Raw genomic sequence first — 21,588 nt, 5'->3', positions numbered from 1 at the left:
TGGGCCTTTTCAGGTTTTGGAAAAGATTGGTGAGGTAACCTATCGTTTGAAGTTACCAAATCACTGGAGGATTCACAATGCTTTTCACGTGAGTCTCCTTAGACCTTTCCGTGGGGATGTGCCTGAGGATGTATCAGATGAGGCTCAGCCGGAAGTTGAGGAACTTGACGAGGTTCTAATTCCAGAGCAGATACTGGCACATAAAGAAAGGAAGGTACGAGGTAAAGTTTCCCGTCGCTATCTTGTGAAGTTCAAGAACTATTCACCGATGGATGCGAAGTGGATGGAGGAAGGTGACTTAACAGATTCACCTCAGGTTTTGCAGCTTTATCTCAATGCCTTTGAGTTAGAGCCGACTCTTGTTGTGGCTCATTCAGGTTCAGCAGAGCATGGGTCTGGAGCATTACCTGATGCTCAAGAGGGAGGCACTCCCTTGATACAGACAGGCTCAGATGACATCTAGAGGTCACTTGGTGCAGTTTTTATCTCACCCGAAGGTACTGAGGCTGACAGTACATCTGTTTATGGGACTTCTATGATATATGTGTACTAGTCACATGAGATTTTGTGGATATGTATGGTTCACAGTGGTATACAACTTGGACTATTACTATGCCATTGGTTTGCAGTGAATGTTGATACATGTGCATGGCTTAGAGAGATTGGGACGCTGATCTTGCCATATTGTATATTTCACTTTGGATATTTTGCTCTATCACCAGAATGCAATCGAGGACGCTTGCCATTTTTCAAGAGGGGGGTATGTCATGGCCCTGTGAAAATGGAACAGCACAAGTGTGGGCATGGTGGTTGTAGAGTCAGAATATTGAATGATTCACATGGGGGGTGCCTGAACAGAGTTAAAGATGTGTGGACATCCCTAGGTGTGAAGGGGGGAACTAGAACATTAAACTTTTAATGTTTATTAAAGTTGCCCCTAGGCCTTAGTGGCCCCTAGGGACTTTTAAAGTTTGGGGCCCTAGGATTTTTATGGGGAGGAGGCCACTCCACTTTTGGAGTGTGTGCTTCTCTCTCCTCCCCCTCTCTAGCTTTTGGGGAAAAGAGTCGTGGGGCAACCTTGTTGGCTCTCATGCGTGGAAAAGCTGAGGAGAAAACTCTGGTCGACTGCTGAGGGGTGCTGTTGCTGAAATCTGTGTGCTGGAGCAGGCCGTACAGCAGCCGTACAGTGCTGTACGACAGCAGGTACTGCTGTGGACAGAGACGGCGCAGACAGCCAGAGAGGGTACAGAGGCTGTGGGCTGTGACAGGGGCTGTACAGCAGGTACAGACATCTGTACGACTGCTGCCAGGTGGCCGTACAGTCAGGTACAGGTGGTGCCTGCTGTACAACAGCAAGTACAGGGGCTAGGCGTCATCTTTTGAAGGCAGCACAGGTGACCAGCATCAAAACAGCAGCGGCTACTTCTGGTTTTCTGCAGAAACAGCCCGTACAGTCAAGTACAAGCAAGTACAGTCAAGTACATACAAGTACAGTGCTGTTTTTCAGATCTGTACAGTCAAGTACAGCATATAGTGAACACAAGGAGGAGGGTACAAACAATGACATACTCAGGTGTGAAGCAGGTTTGTGGAAACAAGTGCCTGCAAGTACAGATTGGTACCGTTGTTTCCTCGAGTGCTGATTCACGAGCTGAATTTGGTAAGCTCCGCTTCTGTTCATTTATCTCTCTTTCTACTGCTTGATGTCTGTTGTAGATATGAGCTATCTGGCCCCTTGTGAGAGGAGGGGTATGGCAGATTGACAAGGGTTGAGACAGAGTTTGGACAGTACATGTATGTATGAGCTGAGATGTTGAATCATGTACTTGAGTTATGCCAGATGTATGCTCATGGCTGCCCTGCTTAGTGGTCTTGGCTGATCAGAGGGAGGCACAGTGTGTTATTGTGAAACACAGATCTGTGTGCATAGATCCTCTATGCTAAGAGGGAATCGTGGGCCGTCAGATTGGACATACAGGTGTAATCTCTTGGCTGATTTTTGTTGTACTCAGCCATTCATATTTTTGGAATTGAATAAAGAAATACCACAAGGGGCGCCAAGCTTTGGGGCCAACAGGTGTCGCTTTGTTTTCAGATTTGGGTACTCTAGCTCCAATCTGTTTTGTTTTCACATCTAGACTACAAGTGGACGGGTGACTGCTAGTCTACCGCACTCTGGTTTCTATCAGAGGCCGGTTTCAGCCTCTTGCACTTCCTTTTCACTTTCCCATGTTGAAGCTTTTGATGTGACAACCACGAGCTCGCCTCCTTGTTGAGAAAGTCGACGATATCCCGGCAATGGAACCATGAAACCGGCCTTCATAAATTTGACGGGTGGTGAAACAAAACTCGCACACAAAAGACTTGATCACCCATGAGAACCTGGAAAAGTAAAACAAACAAGGGAGCTAGAATGCTCCTGCAAATAGTACAAGTACACCGATTGGCCCCAAAACGCAGTGGCGCCCCTTGCGGTATTTCTTTACTTGATCAAATAAGAATACAAAGTACGACTTGTCGAATCCTTTACCAATAGGATCCCTTTTTGCTTTTCACCCAGGACCTTTCCCAATAAGATCTCTCGCTATTACAGCAAAGCATTCCATAGAGAAGGCACACCTGTTTAACACCTCCCTGCTTGAAAAGGTCTTCTCCATCTCAATCGTGGATCTCACAACCCTTTCCCAAACAGCAGTAGGGCTGTACCAAACCATATGTCCTTCCTACGTGTAACCTTGAGAAAACTGTTGGAAATAAGTGCACACTAGGTGTACTATTTCTCTAGTCTACATTTGTCTAGTCTCAATTTTTGTCTCGAGTCTTGAGTGTGTGCCATGTGGCACCTCTACATTTATCCCATAAGCACTCTTGCTCAATGTCTTGTACTTGGCCCTATTTATTCAGGGGTCACATCAATGGAAATATCTCTCAGTTTTTGCTTCATTCCTTTGCAGTCTTCCTCATGTTTTAGTTTAGTATGATACCATGCTAGATTTCTAACATGGTATCAGAGCCATGAAGATCCCTCTTCTCTCCCCTCAGTCTGCTGCAACCATAGCTGTGTCATCTCCATCTTCTCCTTTCAGTTTACCTCTCCCAGATATCCTCTACCTCTGCCCCGCTATCCTTCTCCGACATCTGCCCCAAAAATCTGCGCGCCATTTCCTGTTTCTGCCCACCGGCTGCTCCTGTTGGCCTCTTCATCTGGCCGCACCTCTTCAGCTGCAGTTCGTGCTGCTCCTGCTCCTGCGCAATCTCTGCCTTGCCATATTTCTGTCACCACGATTCAGCTCCAGCCTGTCTGCCCCGCCATCTCCTCCTGGAACTGCTCACTTGTCTCCTCAGCCTCTGGCCGCTCGTGTCTGCCCCGCCATTCTCTCGTTGCTGCGTGTTCGTGGAGCTGCTGTCTATACCAGGCCGGGTGCTGTTGTTCAGTCAGTTTGTGCCTCATCTTCTCCTCCGGCCTCCACTCCAACTTCCATGTCTCCATCTTCTACTCCAGCAACCTCTACAGCAGCAGCTCAAGGCACTCTCCATCTAAGAAGTATTTTCAGTCTACTCTCTATTTATTGAAAAATCAAAAATCTCAGTTCTGAATTTCATTTACTTCTCTATCTTGTACGGGATTAGACACTGCCAAATATGGTAAGACCTTCCCATCTCTCTCATAATTGTCTATGCTTTCATGCTATCTACCACCATTGATCACCAATGATGTAGATCATGGGGTAATGTCATGACTATTTGTCTACATGGACTTATCTTTGTCCCTATCCAAGAGGCACCCCTGCATTACTCACTCTAGCAGGAGGATTGCCCTTGAGGAGGGATTATCAGTCAAGGTCCATCTCTCTGTCTATCTCCAATCAGTCAGTCTCTCTGTCTATGTGTCTATCTTGTGTGATCTTACAGTCATATGTCTCTGACACTCTGTCTATCAGTCTATATGCCTCTCTTTTATGGATTAGCTACCCACATTCTCTTGGCATTTTCTGTCAATGTCCCCATTTATCTTCTATTTGTCAGACTGTCTCATGTCTATCTGACAGTCTCTATCTCTGTGGGACCACTCTACTGGCTGATTGCCTCCCTCTCTGTCTGTCTATGATCCACTCTTGTCCCTACCCTTGTGGACCCATATGAGGATATCACTTGAGGAGGGGTGTCTCAGGATCTTTGTCTGTCATGTCTTCTGTCTTGTCTCTCAGTCTATCGGTCTTTATGTCTGTCTTCTAGTCTTGTCTTTCTGTCTTCCTCCTAGTGTCCACTTAAGGAGGGTGTTGGAAATAAGCGCACACTAGGTGTACTATTTCTCTAGTCGACATTTGTCTAGTCTCAGTTTTTGTCTTGAGTCTTGAGTGTGTGCCATGTGGCACCTCTACATTTATCCCATAAGCACTCTTGTCAATGTCTTGTACTTGGCCCTATTTATTCAGGGGTCACATCAATGGAAATATCTATCAGTTTTGCTTCATTCCTTTGCAGTCTTCCTCATGTTTTAGTTTGTTTAGTATGATACCATGCTAGATTTCTAACAAAAACGAGAACCTGTTCACATGAATCGAGAGACATGCTTTCCTCACGAAACCAAAGACCATAGACATGTATCCATAAACCATAGGCTTGTATCCCCGATACCAAAGTCGTGTCTCCTCTCGAAGGATCCATGTCCTGTTTCCATAAGAAACCCACAGATACACCATCCAATCACGGTGCCAAAAACCTAGAGAGAGAAAGATAGAGGACGTGTCAAGCCATCCTGGAATACACATAAGTCCAAGTCGAAGAGCAACAACACATCTCTTCCAAGAACATCATCCTGTGCATATGCAGCTTGATCCTCTGTATCCCAATCTTGTAAACAAAACCTGCTTGCGAAGAAAGAGAGAGAGACTCCTTGGCTGTTAGCCCCTCGGTGCCTCCTTCAGCTCACCTTCTTTCAAGAGAGATAGAGAGAGAGAGATCCACACTGACTGCTTCCACACATGCAGCCACCTGGCGTAGAGAGCCTCCCATGTGACCCTCGTCTGACTGCCATATTGTCTGCAGAGAAACTCTTGCCGACGTCTGCCTAGCTGCCGCCCATCTGGTTGCTTGTTTGGCTGCCCTATACTGCCCATTGCTGCCCGGCTGTAATCCATGCATAGCAGTGATAACAAGTAGCAGCACTCAGCGACGGCGGCGGCAGCGGCAGCGGCAGTACCCGGCGCGGCGGCGGCGCGGCCGTATCCGGTAGCGGCGGCGGTACCCTGCGGCAGCGACGGCGGTTGTACCCTACAGTGACGGCGCGGCACTGTACATGATGGTAGGAGCGGCGGTTGTACCTGGCGGCAGCGGTTGTGGTACCTAGCGACGACGGCGGCACCCGACGGTGGTAGTACATGGCGGCAGTGGCGGCGGTAGCACGGTACCCGACTGCGGCTCGTGGAGGCGGCAGTAGCAGCAGTGGTGGCAACACCCAACAGTAGCAGCGGCAGCAGTGGCGGCCCCATGCACAAACGTGCCCATGAATGAATCATCCAGCCACCTTCCACATGGCCACACCCTTCAACTCGCCACCCTTCGAATCTCCACCACCTTCCCTTATATAAAGAAAGATGCGTTTTTCATAAAAACGCCAAAAAGCAAAGTATTAAAAACGCATGCTTTTCAAATATTATTTTATCCTCAAAGGTTTTAAAAACCTTGAAAAATCCTTTTTTTGTCCCCTTTCACACTTGGGCTGGCCACATATTGGTTTTCCTTTTCATACCCAAACTGGATGCTTGTCCACACACTGTGTCCCGTGTCCGTGCCCACCTGCTCGTCGTCCAGAGGGAAAAACACAGGGTCATAACAATTACCACCATGCAGAATTGACTTGAAAACTTCAAAATTCTTGTAAAAACCATGGGCAACCCCTCAATGAAGGTGGTACCGTTACGCCAACTATGACCATGACAATTGATAAGGCAAAATCTTTACTTTAAGAGTAGGTGAGCTCCTTCCTCTTGAGGACACACCAAATACTAAAGAGTTTTCCTCCGACTTGCCATAATTGGATTTTCCCTAGGGTTGAAGAGAAAAATAAAAAGTTATATTAAACGTCTTCAAAAGACCCAATGGGTCTATATGAGACCCATGTCAAAGGTATGGCTTCATTAATCACAAGAAATTAGATTTGCATCAAGATGTCATTGTCACATGTTGTGTCCCTCCTAGAAGTTATGCAAAGCAAGGCTTGAATTGACCAAAACGGCTAAGAATTCCCCACAATGACACCACACACTGGTGGCAATCATTACATGATATGGTAAAGGAGGTGCCTTTATGCAAATAGAAGAGAAGTGTACCACAAGGTGAGCTTCAAGATGATTCTGTTGGAAATTGGTGTTCATAAGCTTCAAGGGAATTGCTTCTCCAAAACCACTACATGTTGGAAGATGTTGCATGAGCCCGATTCTAATCCTTTACCATTTTGATAACAATTTGGAGATTGTGGCCGAACTCTTCCATCACTTTTTATACTTTGGATGAATATAAATGTTTTTGAAGACCAAGCATGTTGTTTATAGTGCGCTTGTGGATGGATAAGGAGTTTATTCTTTTGCAATTACAAGCATCATCTTCACATAAGGTCTTCGAATCAATGAGTTCCTTGGTTTTCAAATCGAATGTAAAATTGTAACAAGTACGTGTGGCATTATTGTTTTGAAGATCAATTATTTGGGGTGGTGATGCATTCAAAATTGTTGAAGTTCTATAGTGTTATTTGTGCTCTTTGTGAAAGATACCTCTTTATCAACCAATATGCCTTTGTCATGACTATATTGAGACTCTCTGAATCATGTAGTCAATCAAAATTGTGGTTGTGGTGTAGTCATCTTGTTGGTTTTACATCGACATTGGTGCAATTCCTTCATTTGCCTATACGAATCATTCAATACTAGTTAGTATTTGTTTTTAGAGCCGAGGCCTACCACGGCTTTAGAGTGCCTTAGACTTGAATAGAGAAACGCTTTTGCGATACTAGTTAATGATCCACTATATCTATGAAGCTTGTGTGCCCTTTGGTTGTATGGCGTGTAAAATTGTGGTCTCTTGATCTTGATTGATTTTATAATCTTGTCAATCATTCTTGATGTCAATGATGATGTGCGTTCATGCATGCAAGATAACATTTGCAAACATACACGCTTGAAATCCAAGGAACAAATAGTAGTGGAATAGTAGTGGACTGCACCACCCTCTCAAGATAAGTGATTTCTATCTCCACACGTGATAATCATGTAAAGATGTATCGTAAATCCACCTACAAGCTCACCACAAGTTCTTCACCATGTTTAAAGCTTTTCCTTTCACAAGTGCCTAGTCAAGGGACCCTACCCCATTGCACATAACATATCACCATCGTTACATCCAATCAATTCATCCAAACAACAGCTTAGATAATCCCAAAATTTCAATGGAGTAGACAATCTACAATGCACAAGATGCATATTGCATTTCAGAATCTGCAATGCAAGAGAACCAACTTCAAATCTAGCCACGACACCAACATTTACCTGGAGGCCCCTTCCAAGCTGAAAAATCAAATTTGGCTTTCCCTCTTCCACCGCTTGAACTTGTCATTCATCTGATCCATTTTTACCCTGGGCTCCCAAGCACAAGCTTTTGTGCCATAGTTGTGCACGGACACTTAAATTTGAATGCATGAGATTCAGTGGTGTACCCTACTGACCCAGGAGTATTGAAAGCATCTGATGCAGCGTGTGATGTCTGGATGCTGCTCAAATGGCATTTCATAGACTGGGGGACAGGTGTATTTGGCAGTACAAGCCCTGTTGGAAAGAGCAATGAACAATAAAGACCCCAGAGTGCATTGTAGACTGGAGGGTAATCGCACAACTCAGAGTAAAGAGTAAAAAGTGTAATCTTTGTGAATTATATCTACTAAAGAGGGCCAAATAATCTTGTCATTGTTTTGCCCTCGATTTATACTATGTAAGTGGTTTATTGAAGCTTGCCAACGAGTTACAGTATACAGAGAACTAAACACGACAAAGACGGAAGTCACAAAAGCATCATTGATGTCATGAAAACACAAGAATAAGCAGCCATAAAATTCGTTTTGCACATTCCAAATAGTGACGCACAATTCAATGCTTCACATAAAGCAAAGACAACAGGGTACAAGAAGTTATTTTGTTTATCACCCAATGATGATCGCATGTATGCATAGCAAGGACACAAGATGGTTACAAACAGATTGCCGATGTCCATGTAACTGCTTTCCATATTTGTGGTTATACTAGTAAAGTGCATATTGTTGCCTAAACCTTCAAAGGCGCCTTATCCAACTGTAAATTTAGGCATAAATTTGACATCAAACCCTATAGTCAAATGACCATGATATATGTATGCTTAAGGCAAACTCTTGACTTTCCAAAAAATTGCCCAAATTCTATTAACTGGAAATATGTTTGCATGCTTCCTTAGTACTCTATAAAACGGAGGCATGCCTACTTGCTCTCTGCATCATAAAGATCAGTTCTGTGGAACAGCTTGTCAAGGAAAATTGTTATATGAATAAACCAGCTTTCACCTGCATTTCTAAACCCGTGTCATGTTTCCTTGTTTCCCCAATTTTATATTAAAAGAAGACCAAAATAAACGATTCCATTCAAACCAACAAGCTTGGAAGAAGTCAAAATAACAGCTAAAGGAAGCGGATACACCAAGTAGATTCCATGAGCCAAAGCTGCACCCAACACAACTGTGAAGACGCGGTCCCTAAGGACTGGTTTGTGTCTCAACCCAATTCTGACTGTCATGACAAGCGAAGAAAAAACATCAGCCCAAAAATGTTAGACACGGTACTGAACCTAGCTTGTATTTGCCACCAAGCAAGGGGTCTTTTATGTGTAACCTTTTGTAATCATCAGCATGGGAGTAACGCTCAGAGCATGATGCCCCTTTGTCTCATCTTTCATTTTGGTTCACTAATTGTTGCATGTGCTTCATGCATGGCACGTGCCATGACTATTGAGGCCATGTATAGCATAGAGAAGGTAAAAGAGAGACCATAGTCAGTCCTAACTTCTAAGGCCATGAAAATTGTATGTTTGTGGTAATGAAAGCAAGTGTAGTGGGGAAATATAGGGGTGTATTTGGAGATCTGGGTACGTTGAGGTGGCAAGGGTGTATGGTTGAGACCCATTCTTCTACTAGTTTAGCTTACCTTTCAAGACTTACAAAACATAAATTAAGAAGAGAAAACCTAAACTTACAAAGCATACATGACTGAGAGACAATCATCTTTTAAGACACCAAACATTCAATAAAAAAGTAGAGTCAAATATGCCCTCTTCACAAAGTGGCCTCTTCAACAAGCAAACTTAACATGGGTGTTGTAATTCCCCCGGTCAAGGTTGAGCACAATCGTGACACACACTTGAACTATTAATGCTCGTAAACGAAGTGAATTGGCACAGCACAAAACACAATAATAATGCTGAAAATCAAAACGACACTGCAATAGGACCAAAAACGACCAACCCCCATTGTAATTTGATTGTATTATCAAGGAACTCTACATACAAGCTTCATGGGCAATGCTTCCCAAATTTCCGAAGACATTCATGCATATGAAACAATTTCAAACATGTTGTGTCGTAGAGAAGGTTGAACCCAAAGCTACAGTCGTCGTGAAGCACCTCACTCCCCAATCCGTCTTTAAACTCTTTGTTATTCATTTACAAGTTATAGCTCATTTTTCTCTTTTGTAGGTCCACACCTTATTAAAGTGTGGCCGGACAACTTATAAGTGAGTTGGGCATTCACACATCGTTAAAGAGTGGGCAGGCATAATTTGGGTCATTTATCTCTTCCGGTAGGCCAGGCTGTTCACCAAGCACCCTCCCCACTTATGGCCTTTGTTGAGGTGGCCAATTGCCACCTTCTCTTTGGATGGAAAGCTTATCCCTCTCTCCCTCCTCCCTCATGAAATAGGCGCCTACTTCAAAAGACGCATTATTGGAGTTTTTCCTGTTAAAATCAGTCCATACTCTCTCATGCTTGCTCCTTGGTGGTTCTCTTTCATGGTGGAGCTTATACATGGTCTATTTACAGCTTTCTAGACGTGGATTGACCTAATTTGTTTCTCTCTCATGGATTTCTACATGATGGCAAGGTTTTGAGAAATTCTCTTGCCGATAACTTTTTCAAAAGTTGAAACTCTAATCCTACAAAAGCCCTAATTTTCAACAACCTCAATTCTGCAGAAGTCCTAATTTGAAAAAATCCTAATTTAGTTGAAACCATGTCACATATCTAGAGGAGAAGATTGCTACATGCTTGGAAAAAGGGAAGAGTAAAGTTGGTCATCACTTTGCACAAAAGGTGTCACGTGCATCTCGCACTTGGATGCCAAGTGGACATATATGTACAAGCAGGTGCAGGACCTCAAGTGGAAACTAGTCCCTCGTGAGCCCCAGTCCGGGACAAGTCAGCCAGGGTTCCACTCTACTCTAAGCGTCCAAGGTCAGGTGTACAAGTCCCGTACATGGTCTTGGTTAGGTGTGCAAGTCCCACACATGGAACAGTCCCAATCCGTACTGTGAGTCACTCTCTAGAATGATGACAAGTATTCTGGGTATTTGGCTTGTAGCCAAATGCCAGGCGCCTAAGAAGAGCATGTAGGATTTGCAAAAGTGTCTGGTTGTGCCCAACACTTGGCCTCCTAGCATAACCCATGGGCCTTGACATTGGCCCATAAGAAGCCCTAAGCATGGTGACCAGCCCTTACAGGGCATCTAGTGTCCATAAGGCACTAACGCTCTTCTGGATAATACAAATCCTAAGGGGGGTTCGACTCGTTCGGGCCCTATTGTGTGTGTGGTGATAACCTGATGGAATTGGCAAAGTTCTAGGCAGCTCTTATGATAATAGATGCACTCTTTCCAATAGCCACATACATCCACCACCTCCCCAAGACCTTGGATAGTCACAGTTTACCAAGACTTGCCGTCTTCTTGACAGCTAGCTAATCAGTGTCATGAACAGGTATGATAAGCCAAAGTCTCTCGGTTGTTCCTTGCACATGGACTCTAGATGGACCACCTACCACCTTTCTAGTACAATTTAGATGCCCCTTGTAAAGCCCCCAGGTTAACAGACCTTGCAATTAAGCATAAATAAAAAGGAAACACACACAGACACTGGCATCTAGCTCACCACCCAACCACAGAGCCGTTTAAGCTCACCCTCGACTCTCGAGCACAAGGGCCGAGACATGGCTCTGGTGCAAAGTCCTTGGCATCCCATACCACCAGTACACACCCAACACAGAGTAGTCTCAAGGCTTGGAGTCCAGGTCCGAGGAGCTCTTCCTCAAACTGACTCATAAAGTCACTATAATCCAGGAGGCAAATATAGCGCATGTCTCATAAAAGCTACTAACCCCCTACTTAAAGATGCCTAATCCATAGGCTATGGTTAACCTAACCTAAAGGTCTTGACCCTAGTGATTAGCCTTGGGATGTAACATAAAATGCCTAATCCATAGGCTATGGTTAACCTAACATGAAGGTGTTAACCCTGATGGTTAGCTTTGGGACGCAACATACTCCCCCCCCCCCCCCCCCCCCCCATAAGAACCATTGTTGTCCTCAACATTGAATAAGGGAAGCGACTTTTCACACTGCGCACTGACTCCCATGTAGCCTCGACCTCAGACTGTCCCTTCCATTTGATCAAGTACTCATTATACATGGTATGCCGAGATCCTCTAGGACAGTGATCCACAACCATCTCGGGTTCCATAGGAATATACCTAGTCATGTCCTCGAGGTTAGAAATCTCCTCCACTAGCACAATCTCATCACCTTCACCTAGACGTTCTTTCAAACAGCTAATGTGAAATAGAGGGTGAATTCCAAGAGAGTGCTAATCGGTAAGCCACATTACTAATCTTCTTTGTGATCTCGTAAGGACCTACCACTCCTAATCGTCTTAAAGTCCTTTGGGATTTTAAGATACACCCACATGCCCTCTCGTAAAACTCTCGAGGTCCATTCTTGATTAGCATAATACTAAGCATGATCCTGAGACTTTTTACACTTTCCCTTGCAACATTCAACATATCCTACATATCTTGCAAGAAATCCACTACTGATTGCAACTTGATCCCTGCAGTCCTACGACAATGGTCATAGCAGCTATAAAACGCGTTTTTAATATATTGGACGCGACGAGACGTTTTTTATAATAAAAAACGTCCAATTAATAAAAAAACGTGAAAAAAAAAATTTTAAAACGTAAAAAAACGTTTTTTATAATAAAAAACGTTTTTTATAATAAAAAACGTGAGTTTTTTATCATTAATAAAAAAACTTGCTGAATGTTTCTTTTTCTAATACATACATTAATAAAAACCTTTTTTAATGCTTTTCATGTATATATGCATGTTAACACCTATATGTATATGTACATATATGAGTATATACACGTGTATATATATATATATATATATAACCTTTTTTGATGTTTTTCATGTATGTATGCATGTTAACTCCTATGTCTATATGTACATATATTTGTATATGCACATGTGTATATATATACATGTGTGTGTGTGTGTGTGTACATATATGTATGTACACACACACGCGCGTACATATATATATATATATATATATATATATATATATATATATATATATATATGTATGTATGTATGTATGTATGTATGTATGTATGTATGTATGTGTGTGTGTGTATATATATATATGTGTGTGTGTGTGTGTGTGTGTGTGTGTGTACATACATTATATATATATATATATATATATATATATATATATATATATATATATATATATATATATATACACACGTTTTTTATTATTAAAAAATGGCATTTTTTATTTTGGCTTGATAAAAACGACGTATTATACTTTGCCATACTATAAGTCCTGTCCCGTACCTGGCTGCTATGACAATGGTGACTTCGACGCATGACTGTACATAAGCATAAACGGGCTAAAACCAGTAGCCGCATACTTACTACCATTATAAGCAAACTCAATCTATGGAAAATACCTTTCCCACTCTCAGACTGTCTGTTGGAGACATACGACCTCAACATCTCCTCCATGGTTTGCTTCATCCATACAAGTGCTCCACAAAGAGCTAAGCCAACTCATGACTCCTTACCGTCAACTTACCAGGGATAAATCTAGCCATCTTTCTGAATCGGTCTACTACGACCCAGATTCAGTCGTGGTCTCTACTAGTCCGAGATAATCCAACTACGAAATCCATCGAGACACTTCACCATTTGTTCTCAGAAATTTGCAAAGGATGCAACAACCCTCCAGATCAAAGCCTTTCAGCTTTATTAAGCTAGCACTAGGTACACTTCCGCACATTCAACAAAGGCTTTTATGCACAGCCAATATTAATGCCAACCAACCAAGGCCAAGGTTCTATACCTAGGTGCCCCGCACTACGTGTGTCATGGCACTCGTGCAATATCAAAGCTTATCAGTCCAAATCACTCAGCCACACAAGCCTTGCCATTCTTGAATAATAATCCACCTCTAATGGAATAATTTTCCAATACCTTTCTCTCAACATAACTCATCGGAGTGTCCGAATCACTCGGGTCTCATGGGCTGCAACGTGCCTAGACCAATTGCAGGATTCGACCAAAATGGGAATTATGTTGGCAACGCCCTTTGAGAGATAGATAGAACTCGGTCATTATCTCAGCAAAAGAGATAGCATTGACCTCAGGGATCCTATACTAACGGCATTAGCAACCCAATTGGTTTCTCCCTTGAAGTAACCAATCTCAAAGTCAGACTCCTGCATGAGTCAACCCATCTGGCCTTTCGACCGCCCAGATCAAGCTGATCACAAATATACTTCAACAAGTGGTGATCTGTCCAGACGACAAATCGAGACCTGTACAAATAATGTCTCCAAATTCTCTCATCGCAAGGATAATATTCACAAGCTCCCTTCCCTTGGTAGGATACCTCATATGTGTCTCTGAAGCTTCTGGCATTCAAAGGCTTGTGGTCTCCCATCCTAGAACAGGACGACACCTATTGCATAATCACTAGATCCATGATCTACAACATAGACGTTGAGGTGACTAACACTACAACAACTTGTCATTCCAAACCAACGAGGGACTTAACTTGCCTTTCTTGCTTCTCACCTCCTTTAAAAGCTCAACCAAGGGAACAAGAATCTTGGCATAAGCCTCAATGAAAAGCAAGTGAAACCAAGAAATGATTTCACCTGCCTAAGCATCCGTGGAATGGGCCATTCTAGGATCTTACGAAGCTTATCCCAATCAATCCTCACACAATCAACTAAGAATGGGCCATTCCACGACCTTATGAACCTTATCTAGATCGATCCTCACACCATCAACAAAGATGGCATGACCCATATACAAGAGTTTCTACTTGAAGAAGTCACACTTTGTCTCCTTTGCATACAACAACAACTCATTTGAGATCTCCAAGATGACTCTAAGAAGCTGTATGTGTTCTTCCAATGATCTACTATAAATCAATATGTCATCCAAGAAGACAACAATCCACTTTCCCAAATATGGACGAAATAAATCGTTCATCATCTGTTGGCAAGTAGCACGAGCATTTGTCAACCCATATGGCAAGACCAAAAACTCATAGTGGCCATAGCATGTTCGAAACGCATTTAGTGAGTGTATGTGGTTCTGGAGAACCTCATTCAAATCATCAAACGGAAGGCCAAACAAATATAGCATATAAGCCAACACATGAGGCTCCTTAAGGGCCTTACAACGGTTTACCAGGTCTTTGAACTCCTAGGAATAGTTGCCTAGGCTCTTCTTTCCCATCTCCAATTTAAAGTCTATCTTGTTAATGAAGACGAACTGTGTCTTAAACACAAGATGAAAACCAATCCACGTTGTTGCCTTCACACGGAGGTCCTTCCACCAAGCGAATGACTTATACTCCAGCATAATTTGAATCTGACTAATACGATGAGCATCAGTGTATTTATACAGATCAAAAAATGCGGTCCACTTCCCAAGCCACTTATCCAAGTAAAGTTCCTCACACTCTCTCTCACTCGAAAAAGGTTCCAGATGAAAAGAGACTTCCGAGAGGAGGAGGATTACTAGTTGCAGCTTGGGGAGCTTGGGGGCGTAGCTCCGCCAACTGTCTCTGCAAATCAAGAGCAGTGGAGTATACAGAATCCACAAAAAGAGATGCAAGAGGTTAAGGAGCAAATGAAGGCTGTCCAGAAAGTAGAGGAGGTTGCGCTTAGTAAAAGCAAAGATAGGATCATTACCCGATACTGCTCCATGAATGGGCTGTCCCATATATTGAGATGGTACCTGAGGTATGGAAGTCAGGTGTACTCGAGTGTCAAGAGGTACCTCTGCAGACTACATGGTAGTATCACTCACAAGCTCATACAGAGATGACATGGTCGTGGGCTGGCCACCAAAAGCATCCACATTGTTGTTCCGCCATGGAATGGAGAATGCAGGAAATCAGCAAACGTATAGGGAATTAAGGAGCTGCTAATAGTGGGTCAATAGCATAAGCTTCAGATTTTTGTAAAAGCAAGACTGACAAAGGTCAACTTTCAGCCCACACATCAAGCATACATGCTTTTATAAGTAAGTATCCCAAAAAAGCAAGCTTATCCCCAAATTACTAGCGGCCAGCTTTTCCCCTTTTTTGGCATAAAGAACCATATATGCCTAAAATGACCCCATGCACATGTTTTTTATGAAAGGCCATGTGCCCCTGCAGTGCACCCATGCACCCATGCTCTCAGCCACACATCAATCCTGTTGCCCACCTTTTACACACATGGGTGTCTGATTTTGTACGGCCAAATGTGCAGCCTGTTACACAAACAACTGCCCATCGCTTGTGTATAACAGTGCTGACAGCAAGTAAAGAGTATGTCCAGCACGCTAGAGTCCACTACCCTTCATCTCACCCTCTCCACACGCCCTTCTCCCAAGGGACACCCCTCTCCATGCGCTAGGGTTACCCTTCCTCCAGTCATTTCTTTCAGGCTGAGGTACTACTGTTCGCAGCCATGCACAGAAAAAGCATCCACTGAAGTCCCAAAATTAAAAACTCCCACACATAACCAAAAGCACATAGGATTCAGCCCACACATTCCTCTCCTTTCCAAGTGTTCCCAGCTTAATAGCCGCAGGTCTGTCTCTAATAGGAACGTAAAGCTGCTCTTCCTCAAACTAACTCATAAAGTCACTTATAAGGCCTCCTATAAACGAAGAGCCAAATATAGCACATGTCTCATAAAAGCTACTAAACCCCACTTTAGATGCCTGATGCTAATCCTTAGATTATGGTTAACCTAACCTGAAAGTCTTAATCCTGATTAGACTTGGGACGTAACACCCCCTCCCTCCATCTACACACACCCCACATGCATTGCGCCCCTAGTGCTTCCGATCATGTATCTAGAGATATTGATATCATGATTGTGCATGTCATGTGTATCACATCTATGAGTGCCACATGGGCATGGATATCAGTATTGGCTGGTATCTTGGCAAGATAAGAGGCTGGATATTTTTTCTTAGATCAGTTTTGGCAGCCAAAATGGTACCCAGCTTTGCGCATAGCATGAACATGTTATGATGATGTCTTTGGACCTGTAAAGTGCTAACCGACATGAAAACGACCAGCAATCAGCCATGAACCCTATATAAAGTGGGTTTCAACCCTCATTTAGGCATCTCTCAGGTGATGGAAAACCCCCACACAAAGGCAGCCTGAGGCAACTGCTTGCAGCTGACGGGTACTGAGTGACTTCAACCGACGGTTACTGAGTGGCTTCAATTTGATGCAGGAGGCCCAAATTTTCTGATGTTGCAGGCACTCTAATTTGATGCACAATGATGAATTTTGATGAAGCACCAAAATTCTACAATTGGAGAGGCTTTAATTTGGTGATTTTCACCAAATGTCAGAAAACCCCAATTTTTTGCAGAGGCAGCAGTGCTGTTGGTGAGAACTCTGCGCCTAAAATGGAGCTCGCCATGCAAGTGGCGGGAGCAGTGGGGATGTCAGCTCTGAGCTAACCTAATCTAGCTCCGATACCATGTAGGTAGACATGGTGCCAGGAACGCTAGCTGCGAGAGGGAGAGAAAGAAAGAAAGAAAGAAAGATTTTATTAACGTCTTCCAAAAGACTAAACTCAGCCTATGAGACAAATTAGTGTACCCGTGTGGGGTATTCTCTGTCATCCCAACAAAATGAAAAAGTACTGAACTAAAAAGCTGAATCTGGGTGTGCAATAAGTGCAATGAGTGGGGGAGGGGATGGAGCTCTACTACTAGGAGAATGCAAAGCTATATGCATGGAGTATACAATCATGATATGCAACCTAGCTAGCTCCATCCTGTACCATACTGGGGGTATAAAATGGTATACATCAATGAAGGGGGTGTCCACAGCTCCCTGAAGAACATGCCTGGGTCTGCTCTGAAGCAAGCCGGTCGCTCCGCACCCTCTCTGTGAAACTGAGTTCTGATCTCTGTCATCTCTCTCTAGTAGAGGCGTGGTGTCCGAAAGCCAGGTGTCCTCTGTCTCCTACGGGCTCTGAGTGTCTCTGCTCTCTGGAGAGTAATTCCCTACTGTGTAGGGGCTGGGAGTGGGGTGGATCTCTGAAAAAATGTAGTAATCTGTGTCTGTCGTCCCCCCTCTGGACCTGTCTCAGTCTGTAATGATGTCTCTCTGTGACGCTGTATGTCTAGAATGAATCTCCCCAGTATGCGCTGGTCTGTTGCCTCAAAGAGCTGGCGTAGGGAATGTGGCTCTCTGAATAAAACAGGATATCTCTCTCTGATGGCTGTATATGCTCTACATCTGCATACATAATGCTCCTCACTCTCCACCTCCTCTCTGCACAATCTGCATACCCTCTCCTCTCGGGGGATCCGTGCTGCTCTACCAATCTCGATCTCCAATCGATGTGATGAGACTCTAAGCTGACCAATAGCTACTCGGGAGCCGTGTGGTAAAAAGCCCTCCATGTATCTAGGCCTCATCAGTGATACTCATGAAGTGATCTCTGTAGTACAGCATCTTCGGTGGAAGAGGCTGTGTAGGCGATATCCATGTCTCTCGTGTATAGAGCTGCCATAGGTCCTGTCTCAATACTCTGTTCCTCTTACTAGAGAGACGGATATGTGGTGCATCCCTATCATACTGGAATGGTGGTAGATGATCCATGTCTAGGCCATGCTGTGAGAACCAATGTGTGACCTGTGCATACCATGATCCTCTGTCTCCTGCCTCAGCCAGCTGTCTAGATGCCTCAAAAGCTCTGTATGACAATCTGTCTTGTGGCATCTCTCTGAATCTGTCTAGCAGGCATATAGTCTGGAATATGGCCTCTACCATCATAGGAGGCGTAGCAAACTCTGCTCGGATAATGTCATGAGGTACTGACGGTTCGCTGCGTATCATGCATGCCATCATGAGGGCCTGTGGTCTCTCTATCTATGTCCACCAATGGGTAGCAAGGCCTGGTGCCCATACCGTTGCTCCATACATCAGTGCCGGTGTGACTAATGTATCAAATAGCCACCCCTTCGTCCGGGACTCCTGAAAATGCACTTGGTGGCACTGTCTCTCTAACATAGCCAATGCTGCATATCCCCATGTCAATCTAGCTCTGGCTGCTGAACCCATGGTGAAGTGCGTGGCTGTTGCAAAGAAGGTAACCCCTAGGTACACGTATGATGTCACCACCTCCACTTGGCGTCCTACGAGAGTGAATGTCAGCTGACTCCTGCCCTGTCTCGATGTATGAAAGACCATAACCTTGGTTTTCCCAAGGTTCACAGTAAGACCCCTCTGTGTGCAGAAATCATCGAGTGCATGTAGATGCTGCTGTAGACCTCCTGGAGACTCAGACACTAATACAATATCATCAGCATAAAGCATAATATGTACTAAGGTACCTGCTAGATCAACTCCATCTCCGCCTCCCCGTGTAATGAAGTCAGCCACCTCATCAATGTATAACCCAAATAGCGTGGGGGAAAGTGGGCATCCTTGCTTCACACCAATGGTGCTAGCAATAGTCTCGGACATACCTCCTGGGCATCTGACTCGCCCAAAAACCTGCTCATATACTGCATAGATGCCCCATGTCATATCTGCTGGTATGCCAAGAGACTGCAGGCGCTGAAAGAGCCTCTCTCGTGGTACTGTGTCAGATGCCTTGCGGAAATCCACAAAGCAGCAATAGAGCTTTCTCTTCCTCACTCTGGCTTGATCAATCATACATCTCAAAGTGAATACATGGTCAGTGGTAGAGAAAGCTCTCCTGAAGCCTGCCTGCCCTGATGAGCGTAAACCTGCTCGCTCAGCATATAAGCTAAGCTCTTGCTCCAGCACTGCACCATAGAGTTTGGCCAGCACGTGGCCAACCATAACCGTCCTGTAGTTGCTCGGATCGAGCATATCCCCTGTTTTGTGAATCGGCACAATGGTGTGCATCGTCCACTCCGTAGGCAAACCCTCTGCTAGTGCCCTGTTAAACAGGTGTGTAAGAAAAGGAGCCAAAGAATCTACTGCATATATGAGATGCTCACCCTGTAGGTCCATATGGTCGGCGGCCCATCCATGCTGTAGGCGGCGGATAGCTTCCTTTACCATCGAGTGGGTAAAGAAGCTAGTTGTGGTAGGTCGAGGCTCCTGTGGGGCTGAGGTATAGGTGGCTGATGTGGGGCGTGGTATAGGCCCTCTGCATATGTGTGCCATGTCTGTGGGTCTACAATGGGTGTCGGTGTCCGAGGCTCTCTGAAGTGCCGCCATGAGATAGGGCTATCTCTACTCATGAAGAAATGGAAGATCTCTAGCTCTTGTAGCTCTGCGAAGGCCTGCCTTTTGCGGCGAGTAAGTCTCCTCATCTCTCTCCTCGACTCTTGTTCTGTAATGGCTCCCAAGGCTCTCTGTATGCGGAGCCATGAGTATAGGGCTCTGCACTCGTCATCATACCATATGTTCTAGGGCATAGTCCCAGATCTCGCAAGCTCTCCTGAGTGGACACGATGTGGGAAGCTCTGTAATGCAGTCGTGTGTAGGAGTGATGCCAGTTGGGCTGTAATGGTATCCATAGGTGCCAAGGGATCCATGATGAGTAGGAGCCCATCCTCTACTCTGCCAGTGTATATGTCTGCCATGTCATGTGTGAAGTAGATGGTAGTGTGTGACGTCGATGTGGGGTAGAGAGAGAAAGAAAGAAAGAAAGAAAGATTTTATTAATGTCTTCCAAAAGACCGAACTTGGCCTATGAGACAAATCGGAGTACCTGTATGGGGTATCCTCTGTCATCCCAACAAAATGAAAAAGTACTGAATAAAAAAGCTGAATCTGGGTGTGCAGGGGATGAAGCTCTATTACTAAGAGAATGCAAAGCTATATGCATGGAGTATACAATCATGATATGCAACCTAGCTAGCTCCATCCTGTACCATACTGGGGGTATAAAATGGTATACATCAGTGAAGGGGGTGTCCACAGCTCCCTGAAGAACATGCCTGGGTGTGCTCTGAAGCGAGCCAGTTGCTCCGCACCCTCTCTGTGAAACTGAGCTCTGATCTCGAACAAGGCTATGGAGGATCAAAAGTAATTAGGCCCATGATTAAGACATGATTAGAAGAGAGCTTAATGCTAATCAAAGAGAGGCTAAACAAACATAATGTGGACTAATCAAAGAGAATCGTGTGTTTCTTCATTAGGAGTGGCCTCTTATATAGGCAAAGAGTACAAGATGTAGTTGACATCATCAATGATGTAAGACAGGCATAAGATGCCATCTCCCCCCCATGTGGGCTTCTCATAAATGAGCTAGATGCCCTCCTAGGCCATTTGAAATAGGCGCCCATTTGAAGATGCTTCTTGAGTAAAGTTGTCAAGGTAATACAGCCTCTTTTAACCTTTGAATGGATTTGGGTGATATTTTCAACAAACCCTCCTTCAACCAAATCCATGACAATGCTACCTTTATGATGGCAATTCTAGGCTCTAGTTACAACTTACAAAAACTAGTTATGATGACCATGCTGGTGCCCGTAGGTCTTATTCCAGTTAGGTTTACAATGCTAGCAATGATGGATGATGCTAGAATACCATAGTAAAGCTTACAATGAGATAGTTATGTTTAGGATGGAGAGGTTTTAAACATGGTACGGGCAATCCCTTGATTTTACTCAAAAGGCCCATTCATCTTGGATAAAATTGGCCTGTTCGGAGGCCTCTTCTTGAAGCTCTTCTTTGTCTTGACTTGCGAGGAATGCCTTTTGTGCCTTTTGTTTGAAGAAACAATTTTCTTCAATGTGATTGTCCTTGCCGCAGAATCCACAAGCCTTCTTCTTTCCTTTTGTGTCGATGAAGTTCTTCTTCTTGAAGTGTGACTTGTTGTTGGAGAAGTATGCCCCTTCAATTATCCCTATCTTCTCTTGCTTCTTCTTGTACTCCTCAAGGAGTGCAGCTTCAATGGCTTCTAAAGTAGGGTCCGGAAGATTCATGAGAGTTGACA

General features: G+C 44.2%; 1 protein-coding gene across 2 annotated transcripts in view; it reads right to left on the bottom strand.

Annotated features, from left to right (window-relative positions):
- Positions 1 to 8,092: 8,092 nt before the first annotated feature.
- The window catches only part of LOC147612332 (SH3/FCH domain protein), a 31,085-nt gene continuing 17,589 nt past the window's right edge, over positions 8,093 to 21,588 (bottom strand). The window contains exons 3-4 of one of the 2 annotated variants that reach the window (XM_086782943.1): positions 8,716 to 8,806; positions 8,093 to 8,532 (exon numbers count right to left, since the gene is read on the bottom strand). In XM_086782943.1, coding sequence (XP_086639069.1) covers positions 8,502 to 8,532; positions 8,716 to 8,806 — 122 coding nt within the window. In that variant the 3' untranslated portion in view covers positions 8,093 to 8,501. Of the gene's footprint in view, positions 8,585 to 8,715; positions 8,807 to 21,588 lie in introns of both variants that reach the window. The other variant, XM_086782944.1, reaches the window with a different exon arrangement.

This window comes from Cibotium barometz, chromosome 45, assembly GCF_041138505.1.
Source record: "Cibotium barometz isolate CiBa-2024 chromosome 45, ASM4113850v1, whole genome shotgun sequence".
In the NCBI taxonomy this organism is placed as follows: domain Eukaryota; kingdom Viridiplantae; phylum Streptophyta; class Polypodiopsida; order Cyatheales; family Cibotiaceae; genus Cibotium; species Cibotium barometz.
The sequence above is the reverse complement of the archived record's forward strand: the minus strand, read 5'-3'. Positions and strand labels throughout refer to the sequence as shown.